The sequence below is a fragment of the Lepisma saccharinum genome, chromosome 2 (assembly GCF_977018435.1).
Source record: "Lepisma saccharinum chromosome 2, izLepSacc3.1, whole genome shotgun sequence".
Classification (NCBI taxonomy): Eukaryota; Metazoa; Arthropoda; class Insecta; order Zygentoma; family Lepismatidae; genus Lepisma; species Lepisma saccharinum.
The window spans coordinates 209,954,813-209,968,389 of NC_139230.1; the positions used below are offsets into that span (position 1 = coordinate 209,954,813).

At 35.7% G+C, this 13,577-nt stretch overlaps 1 protein-coding gene across 2 annotated transcripts in view; it reads left to right on the forward strand.

The window, feature by feature from the left end:
* The first annotated feature begins 3,631 nt into the window (after window positions 1-3,631).
* Synj (synaptojanin) overlaps window positions 3,632-13,577 on the forward strand; it is a 107,709-nt gene continuing 97,763 nt past the window's right edge. Inside the window, exons 1-2 of one of the 2 annotated variants that reach the window (XM_083117936.1) lie at window positions 3,632-3,766; window positions 11,053-11,139. In XM_083117936.1, coding sequence (XP_082974062.1) covers window positions 3,640-3,766; window positions 11,053-11,139 — 214 coding nt within the window. In that variant the 5' untranslated portion in view covers window positions 3,632-3,639. Of the gene's footprint in view, window positions 3,767-8,178; window positions 8,243-11,052; window positions 11,140-13,577 lie in introns of those variants that run through there. The other variant, XM_083117937.1, reaches the window with a different exon arrangement.

Below are 13,577 nucleotides of genomic sequence, written 5' to 3' on the forward strand. Positions count from 1 at the left end.
GTAAAAATTATTCAGTACACAGGCTAAACATTCTAGAAGTTATCTAAAACTGTTTATTTAATCGTAAAGGAACACAAGAGCATGTGAGAATCTTCTCCACATCCACATCTAAAATTAAGCGTTTGTTTTTTGTCGAAGTGTTATTCTTACGAAATGTAACGGAACGAACTTTAATATTGTCCAGGTTGTGGATTGCGCGAAAAATAATGTTATAATAAATTTGTAAACTACTGGAAGGTTAATAAATGTAATGCTAGCACCGCATCCTTACGAATGAAAAACTCTTTACATATATTCAATTTTTAATTTGGGTATTATTTGAAGGCTGTGTTAAGGTTTCGAACATTTATTTATTTGTTAATAAATATTACCGATTTTTTAAGATTACCTGCGGTATTGGAATTGTACAAAGTAATTCGGGGTTATTTTTCATTTTCAGAATTTGTAAAGGCAGACAAAACTGCAAGCATTACATCGGATTTGCCCTCGTACTTTTTATTTAGTGCAAGGCTTTCACTTCCGAGTAGTGTTCAACGATGAATCTACTGGTTGCTGCATGTTATTCGAGAAAATCAAGCCTTGTTAATGCACCCGGTCTATCTTGTATGCCTGCATTGTGAAATGCATTTTTCTTGTAGAAAAATCTTCTTGTCTCATGTATGCGTGCATTCACAGAAAACATTTGGGCCCAAGAAAGTTGAAGAAATAGATGAGTAGAGAAAGAAGAAATTACAAGATAGTGGTCCTCGTGTGTTTTAAACATGCTTTCTTTAGAAGTGTTTAAAACACATTTTGGTACTTGATATTTTATAGTCTGTGTTACTGTATTTTCATTGGATCTGTGTCAATTAATCCGGGCTTTATTGGTTTCACTTATCGCACAACACTTGAGCAACCTTAATGTTCTGACGTCACAGGACATGGGTTCTTAATTTTAGGCTAAATGACTACGTTGTTAGGTTAGGCAGGCTAGCTATGTATGTATGCACAAGGTAGCAAAACTGTTGTGCGACAAGAAAGACCCGTGCTTTACTGTAGAATTTGAAACTTCTCAGTTCTTTGTTTCGTACCATCCTATAAATTTGAGACTGGTGGAAGCTGGAAAACAATATCTGAATGCACAATGCGTGATTTTGATCATGACGTGATTTTTTTTCTCTTGCGATACGATTCATTGGTTTGTATAACTGAATGAAGGCTTACTTTTGGTAATATAATTTTGTACTTGGAAAGATAAATTGATCTGTAGACACTGAAGGTTGTTTTCTGCTATATAAACTGTTCAGGCAGCAGGAAATATTTCACCCTGATTTTTCCAGGACAAGGATAGTAATTCTATAATATTTAGCTTCTTGAAATTTAGATGAATATGAAACCTAACCTACTTCATCAATGGCGGAAAAAGGGGGGCTATTACCCCCAACTCTTATCCCTGCAGTAGAGGTGTGCGGGATCTCGAAAAGTCGGGACCGGGATCGGGGGAAAAAAAATTCCGTCCCGATCCCGACTTCGGGAAAATCACTTCCCGACTTTTCGGGATTCCAAGCAGTTGGGAAATGCCGAATGGTTATTTTAAAAAGTCGTCAATTCTCGATGTTATCTGCATTGTAAATGTCTGGAACTTATCGGAAATTGTTAGTATTTGTACCAGAAGTGCAAAAACAAGCACTTAAGATGGAAATTACGTATAGTATTCGAGATTTCAAGAGCTTTGGGAAATTTCGAACATATCCCGTCCCCTAAAATTTCCCGACTTAGTCGTGAAATTGAGAATTTTCCCCATTCCGAATGTCGGGATTTAAAGAATTTACCGTCCCGACCCAAAAAATTCTGTCCCACATACCCCTACCCTGCAGTATGGTAAATCTTATCTCCAAAGGGAAATAAACTGTCCTTACCGCCACTGTACTCATAAAAATGAGTATTTTTTCTTTAAGGACTTTAACTATAATTTACTGGGAAAAGGTTGACTTTCCTTTGTTTAAAACATGTTTTTAACTCATGTTTAAAACAAAAAAAAACATGTTTTGAACAAAAAAACAGTTTGTTTTGTTCTTTTTTTAAAAAACACAAATTTTGCCAACCCTGTGGAACTAAGCATTTTATTAAGACGATCGTCAACAACAGAAAAAATATCGGAACTCAAAAATGCCTTAAAATTTGCACAGTACTTGTTTACGTCACTTGCAATTTTCACAATTTAAGTGCTTTATTCTTGTGAATCTGGTAAAGAATAATACATAAGAATTCCACGCGATTGTACTTTTATTTTTATAATTGCTATTAATATCTGGCTCCTGCTTTTACGTGATATCATACTTTTCCTCATGGCTATTAAATATGGTTCTCTATTTCATACATACACATTTATTGAGAACAATAGTTATTTCAAAAAAAAAAATTATATTCTGCTTCATGTCTCGCAACCACTAGGGATTCTTATTTACAGGAATTATAATTGTAAAATTGTTGTAACAATTTTAACAAAAGGACGAAAATACGGCGAGAAAATGTCTGCTTAATACAAAGAAAACAAATGTTAATATTAAGTTATCGGATAGCGCATAATAATAAATATAATGCACTTACTCGCTTAATACATCTTCTCTTTGTAATTTGGTGAGTTTATCCGATTCCTACTCCCGCCGTTGAATTACACCACACTCGCAAGTCGCAACAAGAGGAAGCATAAAAGCGTAGTGTAAGAATCTAAATTTTTGTATTATAGACCTATGGCAGCTAGGGACGACCAAAATTACGTCAAGTGTAGTGCTCTTTGTGCACAAATGTACTATATTTAGCCCATCTGAGGTACCCTGAAGTTGTGCTTTAATATATTAATTCTTAGGTTCAGGATAATGTAATTTTCGGAAACTTATGACTTGCTACATAATCTTAATGGTTTTCTAAACACATTTTGTCATCGATTTAGACGAGAAATTCTTACCTTTGTTGAAAATAACGTTTGGTAAGCTTCCTATCGCGCTCCAATGTAAAGCTTAGGGCAACCAGACGACGAACGAAATTCTTTACTGACACGTGACACAGCATGGGTGGCGCCTCTAGTGGAAAAGTTTGGCAATGAACATCCCCATTCATTCTGGGCCGAGTCTGCTGCCACGCGCGTGTCAGCAGTAAGAATAAGCGTCAAATTTGCTCCTGCCACGTAATTCGTCTGCTAAGAGGATGTTACAAATCTTAAGAACAGATTAAGACCAGAGAAATGCAAGTTTATGATTAGTGGGAATGAATGTACAGGTAATTTAGAACATTTTTCTTTAGAAAGCATTTAGCGATATTATTTTAATGCTAACAGAACCTTACCTAACTGCGAGAGCATTTAGGTTTATTATTAGAAGAATGCTAAGGGACCTAATCTTACATCATTTTTGTGTAAGTAATCGCTAAAACTTAACAGTATGTGTTACAGACGTAATTGCATACATAGCATGATGAAATCACAACAAAACAAAGACCGAGTCTGCTGCCACGCGCATCTTTTTTGAGGTTCCAGCAGAAAAAGAACGTGGCAGCAGACACTGCCTTCATTTCTGACGGAACAAAACGTTGGAGAATATTCTGTGGTTGATACCCTATGATTGTCAGCTGAACTGTCGCGCGCACCCTTCGCTTTCGATCATGGCGATGGGCAAAGCTTTTCGTGTTTTGGAGAAAATAAACCCTCCTAACCCGTATAGTGTATTATTGGAACAGCGAAGCAAAGAAGACACCTTACTGTTTGAGTCGCAAGCAGTTGCAGTGTTATGTATGTATTATTTTGAGAAGATAAATATGCATGATCACTGTAACCTAGGTGATGGATAAACTGGGTGTTTGACCCGAAATTTGAGCATTTTCAATACATATGTTATTAAATTATTTTAATACCTAATGTTTTTTCCTATTTACACCTTGTATGTGGTACATATAAAGTATAACCCTTTTGTGTATGCAATATTTTTGAAGAAAAAATGACAGCCGGCTTGATTTTCACAGTACATCAAAAGTTTAGCATAATTCACAGCTGATTGAATTACTGAATAAAAACCAGCTGACGAAAGGGTAAGACTAGGTTACGTCCTTTTCCTAAGAAATACGTGTCATATATCGTTGGAAAGCTTATTTTATAAGGAATTCAACAACGTAAATCCCAAAGCGAGGAAAAATTTCATGGAGGAGTAAATCAAGAAAAACCGATGTTGTCCGGATATGCGTAATTGAACGTACTGAGAATTTTTTCGATGATGAAGCACATATTTAGGGGTGAAATGAGGGTACCAGTTGTATAAGCCGGAGACAAATTAAACTCGTTTATTTTCAAATAAAAATCATTTCTACTTACCTCATATGCATACCGGAACATTTTTCAAGCTGGGGATCACTTTTTTTCATGAAAAAAGCGTTATTTTTAACATTATAATGATTTATTGGTCGTTGCTAATTCGGCTGGCAAATCTTGACTCACGTTGTCTATCGTCAGCTGATGAGCAGTGTTTCCAAACTTATGAACCGATAAATGCCGCACAAACTATTCACAAAAGGTTTTAAGCGAAAATTGAGGCTAGACTCTACTTTACGTCCTTATCTGCATGGTGATTGCTTCTTTGCGTTCGTGGTGCGGCACCCGGCATCTCTTCGGGTAAGTACCTTTTTCTTTTTACACTTTCTGTTCATGATAGCCCCACTATCCATTCACGGGGTCGAGGTATGCCTACGATGTTAGGTTAGGTTCCATTAGCACTCATTTCACCCCTAAATATGTGCTTCATCATCTAAAAAAATCCTCAGTACGTTCAATTACGCATATCCGGACAACATCGGTTTTTCTCGATTTACTCCTTCAGGAAATTTTTCCTTGCCTTGGGATTGACGTTGTTGAATTCCTTATAAAATATGCTTTGCAACGATATATGACACATATTCCTTAGGAAAAGGACGTAAACTAGAGTCTTACCTTAAATTGGAAAATAAAAACGTCATCTTGTAAAACTACCGCGTGGTTCCTACACTGACAGGGGGTTACATAATCGAATGCATGGAACATTTGATTCACGTAGTCGACGGTAATGGCGGCACGAGCTATCGTACAACGGAGATGCATGAATGACGAAAAATCCCTTACTTACAGGCCAAATAAGTTGCACGATACGAAAAAACAATTTCCCCGGCTTCAGAAAGTCCTCAAGAACGCAATTCCGTAAGTACTTTCTCGTCTTTTCTCCTGTAAATTTGAAGAAATCTGTCCGACTTATACAATCGTTACCGAAATGAGTGCTAATGGAACCTAACCTAACCTGGTAGGCATACCTCGTCCCCGTGAATGGTTAGTGGGGCTATCGTTAACAGAAAGTGTAAAAAGAAAAAGGTACTTACCCGAAGAGATGCCAACTGCTGCACCACGAACGCGCACCGCGAACGCAAAGAAGCAATCATCATGCAGATAAGGACATAAAGCAGTCTAGCCAGTACTGACGTATGCTGCATTGCTAAGGATTCTTGAGGGTGGGATTTCGTTTATTTTCACGACAATAATTTTAATTTTCCACATATCGAGTAATTATTGTTCGTTGGTTTTTTGGTTGCGATACACACAATATGGCAGGCAAATGTTGACTAGCGTTGTCTATGATAAGTGGTTGTACAGTGTTTCCAACTTTCTTCACCGAAAAGTACCTACTTTCGTGTTACTGATTTTGTATTTTTTTTTTCCAGGTTCGAAAACCCCATGAACCATGCACATAGCCCCACAAACCATTCATAAATAGCCTCACGAACCATGCATGGCAAGGTTAGGTTAGGCAACCATAGTTAAAAGGATCATCTTCAAAATTGTCATGTTCTTGCAAAACAATGGCAAAAGTGTATGGAAAATCAGTTCGGTAAGTACTTTCTCCTGAAAAAGCTGTATTGCATTGTTTTACGAACAAAATTTTAACATTGCTTGCCTAACCTAACCTTGCCAAAAATAGTTCGTTAGGCTATCCGTAAGTGATTTTTGGGGCTATCCATCAATGGTTTTCGGGGATCCGTCAATGGTTTTTGAGTCTATCTGTGAATTGTTTTTGGGGCTATTTTTCAGTTACGAAGGTTGGAAACACTGCATACCCACATGATTCACGACGCGACTCAAGCTGTGCCCGCCATATTGTGTGTTATGGAAGCGAAAAAAGGAAGAACAATAATTACTGTTAATGTGAAAAATTGAAATTATTTTCGTGTAAAAAACAAAATGCCACCTTAAACAATGTTTCGCAATGCAGAAGAGGTAAGTAGGAATGTTAAAAATGATGAAATAAATGAGTGAGACGTGTTTTGCGGAGATGGAACATGTATTAGTAATGGTAAAAATCTGATATTCCCCGGACACATTAGTACCATAGTTAATTCTAAATGTTCTCATCAAAGCAGATGAGCATGCCATATTTTAGAACAATTTCTGGAACATTTCAGAACTAACCAAAACTCAGAATCACATGTCTGTCTTTAATCTTAATCTTTCCATTACGGACCAGTTTGGCCCAGGTTCCAATTATGTAATTCCTACATCATCATGGTAAGCATGCACTTTCCATATGAATCAAGTTCTACAAATGTCTTACAAGCATACATTGAATAGGTGTTGTTATTACTTGTTTTTTGTGCATCTCGCTTCTACATGTTTGTGTGAGGAAGTTAGGGGGTCATTATAACTATGCCCCTACATGATAACACTGCTACCATGTATACATTTTAAGTCGGTTGTATTGTTATGTTTCATAGCCTAGTTTTCTTTTCAACACTTGCCTTCACATGTGTATAAAGTTTTCCATGTGAAAAGATTTCTTCAGACAGTGATGACATGCAAACATTGTTATTGTCACTTGCACAACCTAATTGTAATAATATATTTTGTCACAAATTAATACTTTTTGCATCTTCAAAATGCACAAATTAGTTTTTGAAATTTCATACATAATTCCACAATCATTACACAGTTGGAAAAGATTTAGGTAAAACTTCGATAGCATTCCAACACCTCTCACTCGTTTATTTCATCAATTTTAACATTCGTAGGCTACTTACCTATTCTGCATTGCGAAAGATTCTTCAAGGTGCTATTTTGCTTTTTTTCATGAAAAAAAGTTCAATTTTTGACATAAAGAGTAATTATTAAACCATTGACGTTAGCCACAAAAACCATCCACAGGTAGCCCCACAAACCATTGACATTAGCCTCAAAAACCATCCACAGGTAACCCCAAAAACCATTGACGTTAGCCCCAAAAGTTCACGATAGCCCCACGAACCATCACGGGGACAAGGTATGCTTACGGGGTTAGGTTCCTTTCATTCAATTTAGCATATACGGACAACATCGGTTTTTCTCGATGAAAGAAAATACCAACAAGAACTTCTAAATGCTACAGAAACTCATTTTGGTAAGTAATTTCTTGTGTAAAAATGAAGAAATCCGTTGGGAAACTATTGAAGTTTTAACAAGATTTATTATGTAATCATCGTTCTGCACATGCATTTTCAACATAAATAGATTTATTTATGTGTCTATAACCACATACTGAACATGTTTTCTCATTACTTGCTTCATTTTTGTGCGGATTGATTTTCTACCCCCGTCATTTATGCTTAGATAAGTAGGTTAGGTGCATCAGAATTTTTGCTCTTAGCATTATAATTACGGCCCTGCATGCTTTCCATGTTACTATGCCTAGGTTTTTGTAGATTTGATTACTTGTGCAATTCTATTCATTCTTTTTTCTCCTGTGTATGTTTCCCATGTGAAAGAATGCTGCAGACAATGGCTGCTTATAAGTGTGGTCACTTGCGTGACTTACTTTATTCCGCTGCAATTATACATATCTGGGTAACACTTTATTATACCGGAGACGGATTTCTTCAAATTTACAGGAGAAAGTACTTATGCAAATCATTTTCTGTAGGGTTGTTGGTGTTCGGGAATGTAGTTTTGATCCATTTTAATGAGAATGCATGTGGTTTTCTACGAAAATCTATTTCCGACGTGCTATTGCTGCTGCCGCCATTTGCTTTCTTCACGAGAGCACAATACGCTCTTGTATTGTCCGTATATGCTAAATTGAATGAAAGGAGTGCTAATGGAACCTAACCTAACCTAGTAGGCATACCTCGTCCCCGTGATGGTTCGTGGGGCTGTCATGAATTTATGGGCTAACGTCAATGGTTTTTGGGGCTACCCGTGGAAGTTTGTTGGAAATAAGGAACAACAGTAAGTACTCGTGAATGCAAGAAATAGACATTATTTTCGTTAAAAATTAATTATTTCACCTAAAGAAATGTTTCGCAATGCAGAATAGTACGTTAGCAATGTAAAAAATTGTGAAATAAATCATTGATAGGTGTCTCCGGTATAGTAAAGTAGTACCCATATCTGTTAACCAGACGTTTTCCTTTAAATATTCAAGATGCATGAAGGGATATTAAAATAAATAATCACTTAATAAAAAAACAAACACTTTTTCGTGCAATACTGGTGCAAAATGAATGAAAACATCAAATTGTGCATAATTTCTAGAATATTTAGATTCCATGAAAGTGTCACATGGTATTTTTGTGAACCCAGCAAAATGCAGAAACGTCTGGAAAGTATTTGTCAGATCAGTGTGTATATTCAAACTGTTACTGGTTCATTAGCATCTAATTAGGTTTGCCCTAATACACTATGTAGCCGGAAGTCACTGAATACTCATTGCTAGAATGGAGCTGGTGACTGATCCACCCTCACAAATTTTAAGTTTTTGTGTTTCAATCTACAGATTTTGATGTTTGATGATGCCATAAAGTTATTTCAACATGGAGAAACCACAAATAACGCGATATTTGACCACGGTGCATCAAATTCCTCACATCCCAGACCACTTTCAACATTTTTTTTACAAGATGTTTTGATTATACATGCATAAAAACATGCTGCAGATCAAGGAATGATGTGTAGTTACTATCACCATGAAACCTAACAAGAACAGAAAATTATTACTTTCACAACTTATTTTGAAGCAAATTTCATTACGCATGAGGAAAAGTACGTGCAGTTTAGAAAATATAACATAAATGAGATCTCCACCGAACGGATTTCTTCATTTTTACAGAAGAAACTACTGAAGGAAATGAGTTTCTGTAGCATTCTGAAAGTTCATGGAGTTATTTTCTTCCATCGTGGAATCTATTCGACCGAGAATTCATGTATTTTTAAAGAAAAATATCTCTCTGAAGCACAATGACCGTTGCTTCCTCTATGTGAGCTGGATGTTCCATACATTTCATGACTTAACCCCCTGTTAGTGTTTCCAACCATGCTGTTGTTTTGCAAGAAGTGAAGGTGCATTTTTTTTTTAAACTGGATCGCATTGTTTTACGAACAAAATTTTAACTATGCTTGCCGGAAATGGTTCGTGGGGCTATCCATAAATGGTTTTTGGGGCTATCTGTCAATGGTTTTTGGGGCTATTCAGGTATTTTTCAGTTACGAAGGTTGGAAACACTGCATACCATCCATGATGCACGACGCGACTTAAGCTGTACCCGCCATATTGTGTGTTACGGAAGCGAAAAAACGAAGAACAATAATTACTGTTAATGTGAAAAATTGAAATTATTTTCGTGAGAAAAGCAAAATGCCAGCTTAAATAATCTTTCGCAATGCAGAATAGATAGTACGAATGTTAAAAATGACGAAATAAATGAGTGAGAGGTGTTCGGTGGAGATCGCACTGGTACCCATAAAATTACTATCATCAAACCTAACTAGAAGATAACAATTTTGACCTTCACATTCGATAAGCATGCAACAGCTGCTCTTGTATTGCAATAACAGCAGGTAACACATCATAGTTCAGCCTCTGGCATTATAAATAATACTACATAAAATCACTACTTACTTATAACGCATCTCCGTGTTCTAAAAACAATGGCAAATGTTCATATGAGACACAATCACAACAACCCACTCAAAATTTCACCTTTCTTGCTGGTGCATATTCTCAGAATAACATCATGTTATCATAATTGATACAACATAAAATCACTTAATTTCTCAGTTATAAGGCATTTCCATGAGCTACAACTGTGACAGATGTTTATGTGAAACACAATCTTCACCAACCATTCATAATTTTTCGACTTTCTTGTGGGTGTACAGACGTCACCAAAACCATTAGTCACATGTGTATGGTGAATAAAAGATCAAGATTTTGGTACAAAAACTGGGCATATTTTGGGCTCAAAAGCGATATTTAAATTGACATTTCAGTGTTAAAGTGGTAAATATAACCCTAAATTAGATTTTAAAAACTACAAATTACACAAAATAAATATTTCCCTTCTAATAGCACATTTTATGCATGTATTAAGTTTATTCCTGTGTAAAAGAGTCTCAAATATTTGCAGCAGGATTAATGAATTTTCCATGAATTCAATAATTCGCAGGATAACTCAGACTTCAGAAGGTGTCACATCAGTAAATAAACCCTAAATTTTGTGTTTGAGTTTATTTCGCATTTTGCAGTTCATTTCGTGACAAAACGTGGCAGGAAAATGATTTCCTAACCGAACCTCACCTCACACCTTTCGGAAATGTGAAAAATGAACATTACAGCATGTTATTTCATATTTTGTGTTTGCATCAACAACAAGATATGGGTGACCTACCCATCGCTGTTGGTTCCGAAGGCACCAATTTTGTTATGAATATGATGTTGAACCCCCTTTGATTCCCATATACAATTTCAAGTTTTCTGCACATGTTAAGTATTTATAATTTTTTACTGTCAGTCCAATATCATTAATAAACAATAAAAATAGGAAGGGTTTCAGTACTGATCTGAGGCACTCCACTTTTACATATGTAAGCATATTTGTTAGTAACATCAACATGTCAATTACTGTAATATTATGACCCTGAACCTGAATTCACATGTGTATATTTGCAGTTGTGGAAAGTAAGGCTATAATAGGAATACCTTTTATCTTGTGAAATTGTGACAATTCCATTTGATTTATTATTTCTTTATTCCTTTTTAGCTGCCCAAGAAACTGAATCAGTTAAACGACAATATAAGAAATTGCTTGATGCATATGGCTGCTTGGGGGTTCTTCAGTTGAATGCAGGTAAGTGGTGACAGTTCTCTGCACATTTGTACATGGTTGAAGGATCAAGGTTTTTTTTTATCTTTGAATATAATATGATCACTGGCAGGGGTGGCCAAACAACATATAGAGTAAACCTCAGCAAGATATCTTGACTGAACTTCTGAACTAGGAAGAGATGTAATTTGAATAAATGGTTATTTAATTAGTGAGATAGCATGTAAGCAAACAAACTCTTCATATTTTTTTAAGGAAACCTCTCATATATTTTGAGATATTTCTGTTCATGTGCCAGCACCCAGTGAAACAACTAATGTATTCTTCCATATATGTACTGCATGTGCTATAAAATACATATTTAAGCAGCGCCACTGATTTGTACCTAAAACTTTTTGTAGGAAACTTTTTTTTCTCTCAGTTGAACAGTTATTGGCTTTTAAAAATATGAAGTGATGCATCATTTACATCTTTCTTGGCTGCCATTTCTTCAGCACTTGTGATGTAGCACTCATTTCTGATTGGTTATGCTTATGTGAGATGCCTTGAAAATTAGGATTGATTCTAACTGTGAAATATAGCATGGAATATAGTTTGGCGTCAAAATGCTATAAAATTTCCTCACTTTATATGGTAGAATTCGATCGTAGCAGAAATGCTAAGAAACGTCCAACAGGAAATGCTTTCCTCTAAAGTGCATTTTAGTCTTAAGAAGTAAAGTATTGTCAGTGGTAGTGTTTGAGGACTTTCGTCTCCCCTAGCCCAGTAGAAATCACATGCATAAATCTTGGTGTTTCAGAACTGTGTGCAGTGGGCCTCCCCGATGGCACATTGGTAGCGTTGTTGTCTTGTAATCAAGGGGTCCTGGGTTCGATACCCAGTGGAGGCACATAGTGGTTCAGATCCCACTTTAAACTGTAGGTCCTCAGTCCCCATTAACCTTACTGTGTCTAAAGTGGACTTAAACACCAAGAACTGTGCACAAGGAAGTGCTGTCCCAGCAAGTCTCTTCCCCTGGAGTAGGATGATGCAGATGGTCATTTTGCCCTTGTTCTCATAAGCACAGTGTTCAGTTATGTTAATACTGATCAATGCTGGTGACCAACTGTACACCCTCGATTTTTTCAACTTTTTTGGTCTTGATCTACATATTTTGATGTTCTACGATGCCTTAAAGTTATTTCAAAATACCGAGACAATAAAAAACCTAGATATTTATCCCCAAAATGTGACCATGGCACATCCAATTCCTCGCATCCAGAACCACTTTCACTATTTTTTTAAAAACAATTTTCATTATACATGGATGAAAACACATGGGAAATCTAAGAATAATGTATAATTACTTATCAACATGAAACTTAACACTCCTAACGTAACCAGAATGAAAAATTGCCACTTGTTTTAAAGCAAATTTTGTTATATATGCATGAGAAAAAACACAGACAAATTTTAACAATATAAAATTACTGTGACCATGAAATCTCTCTCTCCTAACTTAACGAGAAAGTAAAATTAATTATGTACATTTCCTTAAAATATGCAGTTCCTGCTCTGTTGTTGTACCAGTATGATAAGGGCACAGGTGGGTTGCTGACGACATAAATGATACCACATAAAATTGCTAATTACTTGCTTGTAAGGAATCTCAGTGAACCAAAAATGACAAACGTTCGCATTAAACACAATCTTCCCAATTCACTCAAAATGTTCAAATTTCTCAAGGGTGTACAGAGGGTCACCAGCACCAATGTCTGACTTCTGTGGTTAGTAACTCAAAAATTGAACTGAAGTGAACATTTCATCATGTTATATTTTCATATTCTAGCTGTTCTACTAGATTCCATCCACTTGATCATATGAGTACAAATAGCACTATGATATGAGATAGGTCAATTACATGTATAATTTTGAGTACAAAGGAATTAACACATACTTAAGCATATTAAAAAGTATAAAGAGTATAAAATAAAATTACATGTATAATTTTGAGTGCAAAGGAATTAACACATACCCTCAAATGTACGTGGGTCCCCTCCCCCAAAATGTACAAAATTTTCATTTCAATCAATTAAACAATATGACACTGCTACTACATTAGTTTAACAGTCACGAGACAGTCTGATATGATATGGGATAGGTCAATTACATGTATGATTTTGAGTACAAAAGAATTAACACATACTTATGCATATTAAAAAGTATAAAAGAGTATAGAATAACATAAAAAATAGAAGAAAAATCAAAGGTTATGGCTATTAGTGAATATAAAAATAGAAGAAAAATCAAAGGTTATGTCTATTAATGAAAAATATGATCTAAGTACTCTTCTGTGCTATAAAACAAATACTTCATAAGCAACCTTTTTACTGTTATTTTAAATTTGGTTGGATTATGATTCTTGAATTCCTCTGGCAGCTTGTTATAGAGTTTTACACCTTGAAATCCTAGACCACTATGTG